The sequence below is a fragment of the Oncorhynchus gorbuscha genome, linkage group LG02 (genome assembly GCF_021184085.1).
Source record: "Oncorhynchus gorbuscha isolate QuinsamMale2020 ecotype Even-year linkage group LG02, OgorEven_v1.0, whole genome shotgun sequence".
Classification (NCBI taxonomy): Eukaryota; Metazoa; Chordata; class Actinopteri; order Salmoniformes; family Salmonidae; genus Oncorhynchus; species Oncorhynchus gorbuscha.
Window position 1 is genome coordinate 91,404,133 of NC_060174.1, and position 19,159 is coordinate 91,423,291.

Below are 19,159 nucleotides of genomic sequence, written 5' to 3' on the forward strand. Positions count from 1 at the left end.
GCTCAGGTGCACTTGAATGATGTTTGAAACTCTTTGTACCTATATTTTACATGTCTTCGTAATAACTGAAGTACTGTGTCTGTGATGTTTTGAGAAGTGTATTGCTTTAAAGTTGAACTTAACTGTTATGCAGGTGAATGAGGACCCAAAAGCGACTTGGCGAAAACAGAGTCTTTATTCCAGTAAAGGATATAAGCAATACTCCTGGACAATCAGAGCAGAAAACAAAACATAAAAAACTTAATTCCACTCGTAGTGACGAGGACAGACTGGAGACTCGACCATTAACTGTAGGTTGCCTCGGGAAGGCACCGACCGTAGCAGACTCAGACACCTGCTCACACGCAGCATCTGAGGGAAACAAGACACGACAGGGCGAGACAAAGACACAGCACGGCGAACATCATACAAGGATCCGACAGGACAGAAACGGAAAACAAGGGGAGAAATAGGGACTCTAATCAGAGGACAAGATAGGGAACAGGTGTGAAAAGACTAGATGATTGAGTAGGAGAATAGGAACAGCTGGGAGCAGGAACGGAACGATAGAGAGAGGAGAGAGAGGGAGGGAGAGAGAAAAAGGGAACGAACCTAATAAGACCAGCAGGGGGAAACGAACAGAAGGGAAAGCATAATGACAAGACAATATAAGACAAAACATGACATTAACCCTATACAAACCAAGCCAAAACAGATATGTGACTAAAACATAAATCATTTCAAACCTTGCTTACATTTGAATACAATCACGTTTCTCTCTATTATGCATGGGAATACATTCTTAAATTAAAATCACTTGGAGCCGATTTGCTGTTTTTTGTCTGTCTTGTCCAACAATTTATAGCCTATCGTGCAAGCTCTGTTACAAGATACATAGGTTGTTACTGCATAGGTGGTATACACTCACAGCCATCTAAGTCTGGTCTCATAGACGTAACATAATAGATGTAAATCCGGGACGCTAAAATTTGTATGATAAAGTAAGTTACAAGAAAGATGGTTACTTAAGGCAAAAACAAACATAGGGTGGTTGGCCAGGGTGGATGGGTCTGCATATAATGCAAACGTCTAGCAACCCAAAGGTTGCGAGTTCTAATCTCATCACAGACAACTTCAGCATTATAGCAACTTTTCAACTACTTACTACTTTTTATATACTTTGCAACTATTTAGTATGTTAGCCAACCCTTCCCCTAACCGTAACCCTTTTAGCTAACCCTAACCCCTAGCCTAGCTAATGTTAGCCACCTAGCTAGCTTTAATGAACTAATTTACGGTTTGCCAATTCGTAACACATTTTTATCATTCGAAATGGGTGATAGACATTCTCAAATTAATACACACCATACCAAATGCAACATATCATACTAAACGGAGTGTCTCGGATTTACATACAGAATAATACAAAATGCTCCGAGACCAGGTTGGACATCCCACTATTCAGTATTCTATAGGCCAATGGCTGCCTACACATGGGCCATTTAAAGCCATTCACGGTGATCTGCAGTAATTGCATATGGGAGAATTGATTGAGCATTGTGTGTGTTTGCTTAATTGCCACTTCCCCATTGTGATAAATGAATTAGCAGCATAGTGGTAGACTGCCCAGTAATACAACCCTCAAAGAGCAGAGCAGGTTTTCAAATGAAAACATTGAATGTTCTGTCTCTCTGGTTAATAATGCATGTGTATTACTATTTACTTAACAAAAGAAGCAGCTGTATTATAGTTATGACGGCGTAATACATTTAATTTTTCCCAGCTTACAAGCTGTGAATGAGGACCCAAATATGGTGCCGTTGTGTGCTGCTGCGGTAGAGTAAATTCATTTTATAATATATTTTATTTGACAGGCCTATTTTTTTTATGCCAATTTGTTGATAAATTATTGATTATGCATTGTCCATTTATAGTACACACAATAACAATGGTCACTGCTTCCCAGGGAGTCCTGGGATACCACAGCGTTGATGAGAATAGAATAGTTCTATATTCTATCTATGCTGACGGTTTCTTCTTGTTGTGTGCAGCTGGCTGTGTGAGGGGCACCCCCAAGGTAAGCCCCATGAGGAGTCATAGAAGATGCACCCGGTGTGGGCCGCTCTGCTGCTCTTAGCCATGTGTGCAGGGCGCATATCCAGCAATCCATTCACCTTGAGACTGGGTAAGTAATGCACCAAACTATCCCACTGCCTGTGCAATTGCAGTGCACTATCATGCCAACACTCCTCTTAAGGATTTGGCATTTTTTGAATGTGGAAAATACTAAAATCGGTGAGAGCTATTTTTGCTTATACCACAGCTTGGCTGAATACTCAACATTGCTTTAAATTATACATTTGCATACATTGGAAATCATCCTATTTGGGGATGTGACAACTGGCTTAATTTAATTTAATACTCGTCTACTGCTTACTGTGCTGTATTAACTAATATAGTTTGATGGTGACAAAGGACTTGGCACCTTCGGTTACAATGTGGCTTGTGTTGCTTTTCTATTAGCAATCTCAATTTGAGCTCCTGTCACTTCCTTGCACGCTCTAGTGACTGAATGCATTTGTGAAGCAGAAAATTGCTTTCTATCTTAAAGGAAACAATAACAGAAAAAACAGGGCATTGTCTGACCCTGCATAACTTGTTTATTTAACAGCAACATTCACTATGACAAGCTTCTCATACAGGTCAACATTTCACTGAATGGTATATGAACGATAACTAAAAGTTTGTCTGTGTATCCCTCTCTCCTTGCCATCCAAGCATTGGCTTACCTTATGAAGTGAATCAAATCCCACTGTTGGGGGGGGAGATCAAAGAATGTAACATTATTGGAGAGCAGTAAAGCCGCGATTGCATTTCTGTTAGGTTGCACTACTTTTGAACTCCCTCACACTGGACTGAGAGTGTTATTTCATATTCAGTACATGACATTTGGGGAAAGAGAGAAAACCCATGACATTTAACATAATAAACTTTTTATCACAGACAACTGCAGTCTGTCTCTCTGCAGTCTGTCTCTCTGCTTTGCCTCTAGAGAAAATGCATAATGGGGGACATTTTACATGAGCAAACAGCAGTGAGCAAAATAACCAATATTTCACATAGGCGGGAAGATATTAATATCCATTGTGAGTTCCAAATACTGCAACTCACAAATGCATTGTGTGTGTTGCATGCATCGTTTCGTGATTAAAAAACCACCTCATTTTAATGCACATTGTTGTTGAAAATTGATTAAATCATGCTGCAGATTGTTATAATTTTGACAGTATATTTTGCACAGATCTGTGCTATTTTGCCTTTGAAATACAGCCTGTGCCATAGAAATATAGCAATAAAAAGGTCTACTCACTGATCATGCTTGGGAGAAATTCACCCCAAAAAGATGTTCATCAACAAAATAAAAATCCGCTCATTGCAAAATATTTTCCCAGTGGCCATAGGAGTTGGCTATACAGCAGAAACTGATCTGGCACCAGGCTATGGCATTGATGGCATAGTTAGGGTTTAAAAAGCTGGTAACCTGGTTGGAGGATTCCTTATTCCCTCCTGATTCCAGGAATATTCCAACTGGAATTTCTGGAAAACAGGGAATTTGGGGAAAGTTACCAAAACTTTGCAACCCTAGGCATAGTCCTCAAAATGGCAGAACCGTAACACACCCTGTGTCTTGTAGCTGCTGTTCTGGATGACCCGATGGAGTGCAGTCGTGGTGAGCGCCTGGCTATCACCCTGGCCAAAGAGGGCATCAACCGTGTTAGTAACCTCTCTGTGATGGGCAAAGTGGAGGTGGACATTTTTGAACTCCTGAGGGACAGCGAGTACGAGACAGGGGACACCAGTAAGTCAGGATAATGATATACAGTGCTAAAAACTGAAGTATTTTCTATGTGGCAGAACACTTGGAGGGCAGTGATGAGAGAAAATTCATAGAGGCTCAAGACAGAGGCAAAGCTGGTGTTTATTAAAAGTAAAAGGTTTTAATACAAAGATTCCAACTGTAACTGGAACCAAGTTCCCTCAGGGCATAGGCTAATGAACTTGATATTTGTTGCTTACTTCATACGTTTTTACTAAACAGTACGTTCTAAATAGTATGTAGAGTGATTAGTACAGTATGTAGTTTTAGTAAGTAGACTAGACAGCTTTCGGATACGGCCAAAGACTTACAGCTAGAAACAAATCCCCTTGTCATATGTACCATTTACACAACAAGCTCTAACAGTCTCATGACAGAATTAGATGTTCAGCCATGTTTTCCCAAACAAATTTCAAAGTTGTTCCAAACGTCAAATTTCAAAGTGTTTATGGTTAAGTTTAGGCATTAACTGAATGGTTAAAGTAAGGTTTGGGATAGGCTTAAAACAAAAAAATCTTTAAAAAAAACTTTCTATTGCTGAATTCAAACATTCAACCTTTGACACGAGTAGCAGATGTTTACACCCATCCGCCATCCCCATCCAAAATGCCTTAGCAAAACCGAAACCTACTTGAAGGTAACAGTGTTCACTGTTGCCCTTAGTGGCCGGGTTCCATGTCATCTCCCAACATCCTCAGACATGGATGGACATTGAATACTGACTTGTATCACGGGTGACCTGGCTGCATTCCCAATGCTTGCTCTAGTCTAGTGGATGTAAAGTATTTTTTTATTTATCTGAAGCCTTGAGAGAACATATTGGTTGCGTCCCAAATGGCACCCTACATTATACTATTTATGCACTATATGGGGATTAGGGTGCCATTTGGGATGTAACCCTTTAGTTGACCGGCAGGAAGGAAATGACAAATGCATTTCCCCAGTTCCAATAAAGACCCAGGCCAGTTTGGCCTCTCCATGGCTGGTTGGCTGTGGAAATGGATACAGCTGAAACAGGATTAGAAATGGACGGCTGACTATTTGTCTTGATCCCAAACAGCACCCTATTCCCTATATAGTGCACTACTTTTGACCAGAGCCCTATTGGCCCTGGTTGGGACACAGGCATTGCGGGAAATGTCAAGCAATTTTTAAAAGTGGAATTCTCACTTTTAATACTTGATTCAGACAGTAGTGAAGTAGACGGGGAGACAGAAGGGAAGACAGTAGGAAGGGTGTACAGTAGGAAGGGTGGACAGTGGACACAGGGATTGAACCCTGGTCTCTGGTGGGGAGATATAAACTGCTCAAAAAAATAAAGGGAACACTTAAACAACACAATGTAACTCCAAGTCAATCACACTTATGTGAAATCAAACTGTCCACTTAGGAGCAACACTGATTGACAATAAATTTCACATGCTGTTGTGCAAATGGGATAGACAACAGGTGGAAATTATAGGCAATTAGCAAGACACCCCCAATAAAGGAGTGGTTCCTATGCTTCCTGGCTGATGTTTTGGTCACTTTTGAATGCTGGCGGTGCTTTCACTCTAGTGGTAGCATGAGACGGAGTCTACAACCCACACAAGTGGCTCAGGTAGTGCAGCTCATCCAGGATGGCACATCAATGCGAGCTGTGGCAAAAAGGTTTGCTGTGTCTGTCAGCGTAGTGTCCAGAGCATGGAGGCGCTACCAGGAGACAGGCCAGTACATCAGGAGACGTGGAGGAGGCCGTAGGAGGGCAACAACCCAGCAGCAGGACCGCTACCTCCGCCTTTGTGCAAGGAGGTGCAGGAGGAGCACTGCCAGAGCCCTGCAAAATGACCTCCAGCAGGCCACAAATGTGCATGTCCACAGGTGGGGGTTGTGCTTACAGCCCAACACCGTGCAGGACGTTTGGCATTTGCCAGAGAACACCAAGATGGACAAATTCGCCACTGGCGCCCTGTGCTCTTCACAGATGAAAGCAGGTTCACACTGAGCACGTGACAGACGTGACAGAGTCTGGAGACGCCGTGGAGAACGTTCTGCTGCCTGCAACATCCTCCAGCATGACCGGTTTGGCGGTGGGTCAGTCATGGTGTGGGGAGGCATTTCTTTGGGGGGCCGCACAGCCCTCAATGTGCTCGCCAGAGGGAGCCTGACTGCCATTAGGTACCGAGATGAGATCCTCAGACCACTTGTGAGACCATATGCTGGTGCGGTTGGCCTAATGCAAGACAATGCTAGACCTTACGTGGCTGGGGTGTGTCAGCAGTTCCTGCAAGAGGAAGGCATTGATGCTATGAACTGGCCCGCCCGTTCCCCAGACCTGAATCCAATTGAGCACATCTGGGACATCATGTCTCGCTCCATCCACCAACGCCACGTTGCACCACAGACTGTCCAGGAGTTGGCGGATGCTTTAGTCCAGGTCTGGGAGGAGATCCCTCAGGAGACCATCCACCACCTCATCAGGAGCATGCCCAGGCGTTGTAGGGAGGTCATATAGGCACGTGGAGGCCACACACATTACTGAGCCTCATTTTGACTTGTTTTAAGGACATTACATCAATGTTGGATCAGCCTGTAGTGTGGTTTCCACTTTAATTGTGAGTGTGACTCCAAATCCAGACCTCCATGGGTTGATAAAATTGATTTCCATTGATAATTTTTGTGTGATTTTCTGCCAGCACATTCAACTATGTAAAGAAAAAAGTATTTAATAAGAATATCTAGGATGTGTTATTTTAGTGTTCCCTTTATTTTTTTGAGCAGTGTATATAGAGTGTATATACACACACACACACACACACACACACACACACACACACACACACACACACACACACACACACACACACACACACACACACACACACACACACACACACACACACAGTGCTGCTCGAAAGTATGTGAACCCCTTGTGCAATTAAAGATTTATTTTTAAACCATGAAATCTTCATGTTATCAGAACCAGTCATTTTGATCTGACATAACAGGTTCATATTTACCAATACCATATGTTGGTGTAGAGGAAATCATGTGTGTAGTAGAAAAACAAAATAAAAAAGGAATTAGAGCAGGTGCCAAAATAAGTGAACCCCAAGTTGTATTGTTTAAGTCAAGTAGAATCAGGTGGGTAAACAATGGGGTACCAAATGAACCCATCAAAGGAGAGATCGTTAGGAAATAGTTTAGGCGGGGCTGTAGTGTTGTGATATCCCCCAAAGCACACCATGCCAAAAGGAAGGTAAAAGGAGAGCTCAGAGGACATCAGGACGAGGGTAGTGAGATCACATCAGTCCGGGGAAGGATATAAAATCTCAAAAAGATTCAATCATTTACAAATGGAGAGCATTTAACATGACATCAATTCGCTTGCTAGGAAGAAGCCTCTGCTGTCAAAAAAGAAACAAACTGCCTGCCTTAACTTTGCCAGAGACCACCTGGACAAACCTGAAGGTTTCTGGAAGCCCATTCTCTGGACCGATGAGTCCAAAATTTACCTTTTTGGTCACAATCAACACCTCTATGTTCCTCGAAAACCCAACACTGCCTACCACCAAAATAACCTTATCCCAACAGTCAAGCGTGGTGGTGGTGGGAATGTCCAGATCTGAGGCTGCTTTTCCTCCTGTGGAGGAAACTCCACATCATTAAGGGAACCATGAATTCTGAGGTATACCAGGAGATTCTTGAACAGAATGCAAGGCCATCAGTCAAGGAGCTAAAGCTGGGCTGAAAATGGGTCTTCCAACAAGACAACGACCCAAAGAATTTGTGCAAATCTACCAAATAATGACTCAAGAGAAAGAAGATTTGTGTTTTGGCCAAGTCAAAGTCCTGACCTAAATCCAATCGAGATGCTGTGGCAGAACCTGAAGCAGGCAGTTCATGCCAGACACCCCTCAAGCCTCACTCAATTGGCGTTCTGCAAGGAGGAGGTGGGCAAAAATACCTCAAAACAGATGTCAGATTACTGGCTATAGGAGGCATTTACTCCAAGTTGTCGCTGCTAATGGGGGTGCCACAAGTTATTGACTGAAGGGGTTCACATATTTTTGCACACATCAAATCTGAGTTTGCTTATTTAACAAAAGTGGTTTATTTAACAATGAAAATATAATTTACTTGGAATGTCTTTATTAAGAATTGGGGTATAGATATGGATTTTAGGTTTATTTTATAGCAAAATAATGACCAGCCCTGTAGGGTTCATATACAGTGCTGCTTGAAAGTATGTGTACGTACCACTAGACCATTGTAAATGGGAAAATTTGTAAACAGGGTATTGATTCATCATTGTCCAATTTACACTACAAATTAAATTATGGAAGCTGTACAGTACATTCGGAAAGTATTCAGACCCCTTGACTTCCACATTTTGTTACGCTACAGCCTTATTCCAAAATGGATTTAATTATTTTTCTCCCTCAATCTTCACACAATACCCCATAATGATAAAGCGATGTAAATGTATTAAAAATAAAGAGAAAATAACAGATACCTTATTTAAGTATTCAGACCCATTGCTAGGAGACTCAAAATTGAGCTCAGGTGCATCCTGTTTCCATTGATCATCCTTGAGATGTTTCTACAACTTGATTGGAGTCCACCTGTGGTAAATTCAATTGATTGGACATGATTTGGAAAGGCATGCACCTGTCTATTTAAGGTTCCACCATTGACAGTGCACGTCAGAGCAAAAACCAAGCCATGAGGTGTAAGACAGGATTGTGTCGAGGCACAGATCTGAGGAAGGATACCAAAACATTTCCGCAGCATATACGGTCCCCAAGAGCACAGTGGCCTCCATCATTCTTAAATGGAAGAAGTTTGGAACCATCAAGACTCTGCTTAGAGCTGGCTGCCCAGCCAAACTGAACAATCTAAAAAACATTGAGTATTGTGTGTAGATTGAGGGGTGAAAAAACGATATGATATAATATAATATACTTCTACATTGTTATGTAACAATGTAGAAGATGCAACGGATCTAAAAACTTTCAAACGCACTGTATGATTCCGTAGAACGCAGGCTCAGCACATGGTTACACAATTCTGGAGATATAGCGCCCTTTGATACGCCTCTCAAACCAAGACACGCTTGTCAGCCTGATATGCAAAAAAAAAACCAAGTGTTTATTCTGGGAGATTATTTGTTTTTTTTTGCATAATGTGTTGTTGTGATATCCCTCCATATTGGGCCCATGTAGGTGACACTACAGTATGTCTAGGCTGTGGTTGGAGTCTTTCTATTTAGCCTTCAATGAAAACTAATGGTAGATCCTCCTTCACAATGTTTGCCTCAGCAGCGCTGGGTGCTAGAAAGCACACCATACATTAGTTCAGAGTAGTAGCCAGTCCTCCTCACTACAAGCCCTCTGCCTCAGCACTGCATTCCTCTACTGCATCTCCCATTCCTCTCAAGCGTTAGGTAACTCAATTGATGGTTTCAAAAGATCAGGAACCAGCAGCCAGGTGAAACAAAAAAAGCTGGTACAGTGTCCAGACGCATCATTCAAACAAAAACAATTAGCGAGCTGGCTAGCCAAGCCAAAAAAATAATTGACCTGCCAGTCTATCTGGAAATCTGTGGGTCAAAACAACCAGAAACATGCAAGAAAACAAAATGTACATATTTACTTGTGTATTGTAAAAGTAAACAATACTTTCATATTCTGCTTTTATATTGTATTAAATTGCATTGTACTCTGTATTAATATGCAACCAATGTGTAATTCAATGCCATTGTAAATTCTATGTTAATGCTCATTTGGTTCCCTGTTATCTCCTCTCCCTCCCAACAGTGTGCCAGATTATCTCTAAGGGAGTATTGGCGGTCCTGGGACCCTCTGCTAGCCCAGCTTCCGACACCATCATCAGTAATATCTGTGGAGAGAAAGAGGTGTGTGTGTGGTGTGACCAATACACTTCTGTGAACATGAGTGCACATGCAGGTATTGGTCTGTGTATTACGTTCCCCAGCAAGAAAACCAAATAATGTCGCTCAAACAGAAGGTGGAACTAACAAAGAGTTGCTGACCACAACCAAAATGGTGGGGGTTTTAGGAAGGGTTCTGAAAGACACTCATGGGTGTGTCCACTGAAAGGTCACTATCAACAACTGGGACCTAAAAGACACCCACCATGAGCGCCTACTAAATTTGTCCAAAATTAAAACCCACACCAAACTTAGATAAGAAGCAAATCAAAAAGTACAACAAAACGAAAACAGGGAAGATAAGCTACACACTCAAATAGGGAGTAACTCTCCACCTCTCTCAAGACAACTGAAGCACTGGGCAAGCCACTCTTAAATAAGACACTTTCCCACTAACGAGATGACAAACCAGCACAGGTGTAACACATACTGACTAACAAGGTGATGCCAATCGGTGCACACCACATGCTAATGTCCAACCTCAAAATAAATATGGAAAAACCAAAGCCTGTAATACATTCCCCCTTTAGACATCAAATATATCCTATATTTTTGTTGGAGAAGTTTGCTCACCACCAACAGAAAATTACTTCCATCTCACAACATGATCAACTTAAATGCGTCACCATTTCCAATAGAAACATGGTGTCTGTCTGTCAACAATTAAATACAAGACAAAACAGAAAACTTTTTTAAATATACTGTATATATAGTTTTTACAATCAATTTTTTACTGACAAAAAAATTACGTTTGAGAAACAGGTAAAATTACGTACATTTCTATAATCATCCACTTGGAACGAGCCCAATCAAGACACAACTAACTTCCAAAAACGGCAAAACGTGCAGTCAAAATAAATTCTGAGCCAGGTCTAAACACAAAACTTGTTGCCTGACCACCCTTGAAAGACAATCAGCAACCAAGTTGTCCTTCCCACGGACATGTCGGATTTCAAGAGGGAATCTTAACAGCCTTTATCTAAAACGTCCCTTTATAAGGATCCTGTCTTTCAAATATAATTAGAAGAAATCCAAATAACTTCACAGATCTTCATTGTAAATTGTTTAAACCCTGTTTCCCATGCTTGTTCAATGACCCATAAAAATTCCTGAACATGCATACAGCTTACAGATGGTAGGCAATTAAGGTCACAATTATGACAACTTAGGACACTAAAGAGGCCTTTCTACTGAAAAACACCAAAATAAAGATGCCCAGGGTCCCTGCTCATCTGCATGAACGTGCTTTAGGCATGCTGCAAGGAGGCATGACGACTGCAGATGTGGCCAGGGCAATAAATTGCAATATCCGTATTGTGAGACGCCTAAGACAGCACTACAGGTAGACAGGACGGATAGCTGATCATCCTTGCAGTGGCAGACCACGTGTAACAACACCTGCACAGGAACGGTACATCCAAACATCACACCTGCGGACAGGTGCAGGATGGCAACAACAACTGCCCGGGTTACACCAGGAACGCACAATCCCTCCAGCAGTGCTCAGACTGTCCGCAATAGGCTGCAAGAGGCTGGACTGAGGGCTTGTAGGCCTGTTGTATGTAAGGCAGGTCCTCACCAGACATCACCGGCAACAACATCGCCTATGGGCACAAACCCACCGTCTTTGAACCAGACAGGAGAGGCAAAAAGTGCTCTTCACTGACGAGTTGCGGATTTGTCTCACCAGGGGTGATGGTAGGATTCGCATTTATCGTTGAAGGAATGAACATTACACCGAGGCCTGTACTCTGGAGCAGGATTTATTTGAAGGTGGAGGGTCCGTCGTGGTCTGGGGCGGTGTTTCGAAGGATCATCGGACTGAGCTTGTTGTCATAGCAGGCAATCTCAACGCTGTGCGTTACAGGGAAGACATCCTCCTCCCTCATGTGGTACCCTTCCTGCGGACTCATCATGACATGACCGTCCATTATGACAATGCCACCAGCCATACTGCTCATTCTGTGTGTGATTTCCTGCAAGACAGGAATGTCAGTGTTATGCCATGGCCAGCGAAGAACCCAGATCTCAATCCCATTGAGCACATCTGGGACCTGTTGGATTGGAGGGTGAGGGCTCGGGCCATTCCCCCCAGAAATGTCCGGGAACTTGCAGGTGCCTTGGTGGAAGAGTGGGGTAACATCTCACAGCAAGAACTGGCAAATCTGGTGCAGTCCATGAGGAGGAGATGCACTGCAGTACTTAATGCAGCTTAATGCACTGCAGTACTTAACACAAGATACTGACTGTTACTTTTGATTTTGACCCCCCCACCACCACCTTTGTTCAGGGACACATTATTCAATTTCTGTTAGTCACACGTTTGTGGAACTTGTTAAGTTTATGTTTCAGTAATGGAATCTTGTTATGTTCTTTCAAATATTTACACGTTAAGTTTGCTGAAAATAAACAGTTGACAGTGAGAGGACATTTCTATTTTTGCTGAGTATATTATAAACATGTTTGTCTTGTGCAGGTTTTAAATTGACAAAGTATTTTTAGCAAAGGTCTCACCTAGAGATGATATGCAGGAGCTTGCAGGGATTTGTAGCCTTGCATGATGTCTACTTTGACGCTAATTAACATTTTTGAATCTGAGAGTAAATAGAGCTGAATATATTGATAAAAGTCACCTTGTCCTGGGCCTCCCGAGTGGCGCAGTGTTCTAAGGCACTGTCGTCTCTTCACTATTGACGTTGAAACTGTGTTTTGCGGGTACTATTTAATTAAGCTGCCAGTTGAGAACTTGTGAGGCTTCTGTTTCTCAAACTAAACACTAATGCACTTGTCCTCTTGCTCAGTTGTGCACCGGGGCCTCCCACTCCTCTTTCTATTCTGGTTAGAGACAGTTTGCGCTGTTCTTTGAAGGGAGTAGTACACAGCGTTGTACGAGATCTTCAATTTCTTGGCAATTTCTCACATGGTATAGCCTTCATTTCTCAGAACAAGAATAGACTGACGAGTTTCAGAAGAAAGTTCTTTGTTTCTAGCCATTTTGAGCCTGTAATCGAACCCACAAATGCTGATGCGCCAGATACTCAACTAGTCTAAAGAAGGCCAATTGTATTGCTTCTTTAAATCAACAAAACCATTTTCAGCAGTGGCATACATAATTGCAAATGGTTTTCTAATGATCAATTGGCCTTTTAAAATTATAAAGTTGGATTAGCTAACACAACGCAGTTGCAAATGAGAACTTGTTCTCAACTAGCCTACCTGGTTAAATAAGGCTGAAAAAAAAACAATGTGCCACTGGAGCACAGGAGGGGTTGCTGATAATGGGCCTCTACATCTATGTAAATATTCCATTAAAATAAATAGGCCGTTTCCAGCTACAATAGTCATTAACAATGTCTACACTGTATTTCTGATCAATGAGATGTTATTTTAATGGTTTTTTTTGTGTGCTTTTCTTTAAAAAACAAAGACATTTCTAAATGACCCAAACTTTGAACGGTAGTGTGTGTGTGTGTCTATATATATATATATATATACATATATACACACACACACACACACACACACACACACACACACACACACACACACACACACACACACACACACACACACACACACACACACACACATATACATATATATACATATATACAGTGGGGCAAAAAAGTATTTAGTCAGCCACCAATTGTGCAAGTTTTCCAATTTAAAAAGATGAGAGAGGCCTGTAATTTTCATCATAGGTACACTTCAACTATGACAGACAAAATGAGAAAAAAAATCCAGAAAATCACATTGTAGGATTATTTATGAATTTATTTGCAAATTACGGTGGAAAATAAGTATTTGGTCAATAACGAAAGTTTATCTCAATACTTTGTTATATACCCTTTGTTGGCAATGCTAGAGGTCAAACGTTTTCTGTAAGTCTTCACAAGGTTTTACATTTAACATTTACATTTAAGTAATTTAGCAGACGCTCTTATCCAGAGCGACTTACAAATTGGTGCATTCACCTTATGACATCCAGTGGAACAGTCACTTTACAATAGTGCATCTAAATCTTAAAGGGGGGGGGGGTGAGAGGGAATACTTATCCTATCCTAGGTATTCCTTAAAGAGGTGGGGTTTCAGGTGTTTTCACACACTGTTGCTGGTATTTTGGCCCATTCCTCCATGCAGATCTCCTCTAGAGCAGTGATGTTTTGGGGCTGTTGCTGGGCAACACAGACTTTCAACTCCCTCCAAAGATTTTCTATGGGCTTGAGATCTGGAGACTGGCTAGGCCACTCCAGGACCTTGATTGAAATGCTTCTTACGAAGCCACTCCTTCGTTGCCCGGGCGGTGTGTTTGGGATCATTGTCATGCTGAAAGACCCAGCCACGTTTCATCTTCAATGCCCTTGCTGATGGAAGGAGGTTTTCACTCAAAATCTCACAATACATGGCCCCATTCATTCTTTCCTTTACAGGGATCAGTCGTCCTGGTCCCTTAGCAGAAAAACAGCCCCAATGCATGATGTTTCCATCCCCGTGCTTCACAGTAGGTATGGTGTACTTCGGATGCAACTCAGCATTCTTTGTCCTCCAAATATGACGAGTTGAGTTTTTAACAAAAAGTTATACTTTGGTTTCATCTGACCATATGACAAAAATCCTACAATGTGATTTTCTGGATTTTTTTCTTCTCATTTTGTCTGTCATAGTTGAAGTGTACCTATGATGAAAATTACAGGCCTCTCTGATATTTTTAAGTGGGAGAACTTGCACAATTGGTGGCTGACTAAATACTTTTTGCCCCACTGTGTGTGTGTGTATATATATATATATATATATATATATATATATATTTATTTATTTCAGCAGGGTTCTGGTGGACTGTGTTGGTCCTTTTCCCGAAGCCAAGAGCGGTAACCAGTTTCTCGTAACCATCATGTGTGCTGCTACTTGTTTGCCTGAGGCTATTCCACTGAGGAAAATCACAGCTCCCAGTAATAAGGCCCTGGTGAAACAATTGTCAACGTTTAGACTTCTGCGGATTGTGCAATCAGACCGAATTCGAATTTCATGTCAAAGGTCTTCCAGCAAGTTCTACAACAGTTGGGTGTAACTAATTTCCCCTCTAGTGTCTACCACCCAGAATCTCAATGTGCTATTGAGAGATTTTCAGACTTTGAAGTCAATGTTGAGAGCTTACTGCTTTTAGTTTGAGAGACTGGGATGAAGGGGTCCCTCTTGTGGTGATTGCAGCGTGGTTGTTCAGGAATCTCTCGGTTTTAGTCTGAATGAGCTTGTTTGGACATCATTTAAGAGGTCCTTTTGAGCTTACTGAGAGCGAGGTTGTTGCAGGGCAACACCTTATTCACGAACAAACTAATCGTTGGAGCACGTTAGCGCCATAGTGAAGTAGAGTTTATACTTGAGCACAGCATTGCACAACATGGCAACAGTAGAGTTCGCCCAGTATATTTGTAACAAAGGGGATGTTTTTCCCCCGATTTTCGCAAAGTCAATACCGTTACTAAGTCAGACTCGTACCCTTTGCCTAGGGTCGACGATTGTGTGGACTGTGTTGGCACTGCTAAGTACATTAGCAAGTTTGATCTGCTGAAGGGATATTGGCAGGTCCCTCTAACTGAGCACGTCAAAGAGTTGTCTGCTTTTGTCACTCCTGATGGTTTGTTTTCCTACCTTCGTCTTCTGATCAGGTTACGAAATGCAGACCCTTTGGTCTCTGCACCGGTGCTAGAAGCTCCGGATTTCCGTCGGCCATTTGCTTTGTACACCGATGCCAGTGACGTAGAAGCAGGGGCTGTCCTCCTACAGAAATACAATAACAATGTTGAGCACCCTGTGGGATACTTTTAAAAGAAATTGGCCTCATATCAAAACCACTATTGAGAAGGAGGAGCTCGTTTGGTACTGGCTCTTCAGCACTTTGAGGTTTATGTATGAATCTCTACCCTTCTGATGGTCTATACCGATCAAAACCCTCTCGTTTTCCTGCAATATGGGACTCCAGCGAAGGAGTTGGCGGTTCATGGAGCTAGTATTCTGGACTAAACTGTCAAATCGAGGCAAAGGTAAGAATCTCTGGATTAACTATCTAATGTGAATCCAGAGTTTCTTACCTTTGCCTCAATCTAACAGTGAGGACTCATAATTTCTTCCTGAGACCAGCAGACCAGTGAAATAAAAAACTCATAATTATCAGCTTTCATTCAGTCAGAGGATAAAACCTCTTCGCCAGGACAAATATATATACACTCCTTTCTTGAAACATTATCTTAACAGCCTTTATCTATTATAGACATGTTTGCGCAATGGCAAACCTATAGGCCTTCAGTGTGTGACAGGTTCATGATTCTGTCAAAGTAGCCTACTCAATCGCAAAGCATGTGAAATATATTCACATGTGAGCTGCACACAGCCTAGTTTCTGCAGAATGTAATCTTCAGGCAGCAAGAGTGTGCAGCTCTCAAATGGTTTTGGCATGGAGCGGCTCACAGAAGGATGACATCGGAAGCCGGTAGGGTAGGAAAGAAGTTTCAATGTATGATATCTACTAGCAAATGCTAACTAAGGAAACAATGGGTATGCAAACCAGTTATTAGACAAGTTTAGTCCGAAGTGTTGGTTAGTATGCCATTTGTGGTGTGCAATTGTTATCATGCACTGTTTGCATCAGAGGTGTAGACATGAATGGGCCTGGGTGCACTGAGGCCAATCAGATTGATGTGGTTTAAGCATTGTTGTGGACTTAGACCATCACATCGTTAAAAAAATTAATGAATTAATCTATAAAAAAATTGGTGATCTTTGAGGTTGACAATCTGAAACATCTATGGGAAAACTCATACAAAAAAACATAGGAAACAGGATTTTTCACAAGGGGTGCCATTTTCTTTCGCTGGACTGGCCGTTTGGGAATTTTCTTGCAAAATGACAGTATACCCACATCTCCAGGTACCACTACACTACGGCATAGGGCCGATGGAAAGACAGCAGTCACACACAGCATTATGTTGAAGATTAAGCAGGCCATAAATTCGGACATAATAAGCCAGTAGGTAGCAAATCATAAAAACACAACCATTAAGCTTTCCCAATTGAAATGTATTACTATTACTTCCCAAAAATAATTTCACATGTAGCACACAAAGTGTGACTTAAAGTGGAACTGACTGTGTTTTGAAAGATATGAAAGAGACCATCATAATATCAGTAAAAAATATCCAATTCCCAGTTTATGCTACAAAACCAGCTTTATAAGAGGTTTTAGTAATAACTTATTTGACTCAACGTTCCATGACGTACACGAAGGCATTGATGGCAGAATAAATAGATGCATGATTAATATAATTCGCCAATACATTTCTTGGTCGTCCAAAGAAATATTTCTGTCAGGTTGTAAATCACAGCTGGACTGGTACCTTGTTTGCTGCCTCCATTCTGAATGCGCTGTTTCAGTTTCAATGACTCAATATTCTGGTCAAAAACGGACAAATGTAACTAACGCTGAGAATGTCAATACAATCGAACTAGCAAGGGCAATGATCTCAAGTCAGTCAAAATGTTGCTAATAGGCTTGTGTATATATTTATGTAGCAAGCTTAAAACACGGAACCTAACGTTAGATAGCTAGCTGCTTAGAGGATGTCATGCCAATGGAGGAGTGGGTGAGTCTTTTCTAATATCGTTTTTTGGTGGATATACACAGCTAGAGATGCAGGTATCATTTGGTTATCCAGTTGGCATATCTCTTGCGTTCGCAAATTCACTATTTTTATCTACTCCAATTTCAGAGCACTCTCGTCCAAGTGTGCCAGAGCACAGAACTGATGAATTTACAAATGCTCAACACCCGCTGAATATGACCGGTGTCAGGAAACATAGTCAAGAACGCTCTAGATAACATGTAAACAGCTTACCAGCTCTGCTACCGCAAGTAAAATGGTCAGAGTGAGGCGTTCTCTCATTTGTTTCTGGAAGTATCCTGCTAACGTTAGCCAGTTAGCTTGGTTGGGACAAGCTGCAGAAGGATGAGGAGGCTACAATTCCCCATTGTTTATCAGCGCAATTTTGACAGCCAACTAGCTGAAAAAGTTAGTTTTTATCTAATGTTCCTTCATTAGATTGAAACTCATCTTGCTCTGCCTAGCATTGGTTGTTGATCTTGTAGTTGTTGATGTGCATAACTGAGTAAGAGAGCCTACCTTTTCATGGTTGTTTGATCAATAGAACTGTAAAGTTTACAAATGTGAAAGGACTTCAGTGGTGTTTACATTTTTGCAGAAATTCAGGTGGCTTTTGGCGAATGCGTTCTAATGATCTAAAGTTGCGCTATTGCAACTGCCTGAAAACACAGGAAGGTTGAAGGGGTATGATGGCAGGCCCATGTGGCAAATGGCTTGTTCATATAAAGGCCTACTGTAGCGCTCATTGCTTATAGTGCACTGGTCTGTGTAGACTCCGGTCCTGGACAAAACAGATGTTTCTGGTCTTAACTCGTTCTCGGACTCCTTGTCCCTTTCCGGTCTTGGTCTTGACTCTGACTCAATTTGCTCTGGCTTTGGATCGGTCTCGCTTTAAGTGGTCTCGAACACAACACTGGTTGTTTTATGATAACTACATTAGCATTTCATTTTGGGAGCGGAGTGGGTAAATGCAGGCAAATATATTGATAAAAGTCACCTTGGTAACTGCCTACATGTACATATTGCCTCAACTAACAGGTGCCCACGCACATTTACTCTGTACCGGTACCCCCCTGTGTATAGTCTCGCTGTTGTTATTTTGCTGCTGCTCTTTAATTACTTGTTACTTTTATTTCTTATTCTTACTCATATTTTTTTAACTGCTTTTTTTGGTTAGGGGCTCATAAGTAAGCATTTCACTGTAAGGTCTACCTGTTGTATTTTGCGCATGTGACTAATGACATTTAATTTGTCCTAGAGAGATTTACATGGTTATCAAAACGTCTCGTCAGGGTAAGCCTACACGAAACACGGCCTTTATTTTAAGTGTTTCTAAAATTCCCTATGGCAAAAATGAATGGTGAAAAATCTTTGGAACCATTTCCTTATTTGATTGCTAGGTTTTATGGGTATTATGACTCATATGATTGAGTGGTATGGTACTCTATATCCCTAGTTGTGCTCACTGAAATTACCATATTTCCTTCATTTATAAACACAATTTTTCTCCACACAGATATTATAAATTGAATAATCTGGATATATTGTATAAAAATATTTATTTGTTTTTTCGAATATTGGTTCTGAAATAATATCCTATTGGTGAGCCAACTGGTAAATGCAGAGGGTCTTTTACTCAGTTATAAGGAATTCTCATCACTTTACAAAGGTCCCTGTAACACCTAAAGATTTTGCAATTGTTTTAGATGCCATTCC

General features: G+C 41.5%; 1 protein-coding gene and 1 long non-coding RNA gene across 4 annotated transcripts in view; one reads left to right on the top strand and one right to left on the bottom strand.

The window, feature by feature from the left end:
• Window positions 1-2,905: 2,905 nt before the first annotated feature.
• On the bottom strand, window positions 2,906-17,397 carry LOC124012964. Its single transcript, XR_006834798.1, has 3 exons — window positions 17,180-17,397; window positions 15,438-15,566; window positions 2,906-3,804 (listed from the first exon to the last, which is right to left on the bottom strand). It is a non-coding gene; the product is annotated as an uncharacterized LOC124012964 (long non-coding RNA).
• The window catches only part of LOC124012931 (glutamate receptor ionotropic, kainate 4-like), a 73,456-nt gene continuing 57,985 nt past the window's right edge, over window positions 3,689-19,159 (top strand). For 2 of the 3 annotated variants that reach the window (XM_046327002.1, XM_046327019.1), the window contains exons 1-2: window positions 3,689-3,838; window positions 9,655-9,752. In XM_046327002.1, coding sequence (XP_046182958.1) covers window positions 3,694-3,838; window positions 9,655-9,752 — 243 coding nt within the window. In that variant the 5' untranslated portion in view covers window positions 3,689-3,693. Of the gene's footprint in view, window positions 3,839-9,654; window positions 9,753-17,165; window positions 17,426-19,159 lie in introns of those variants that run through there. The other variant, XM_046327011.1, reaches the window with a different exon arrangement.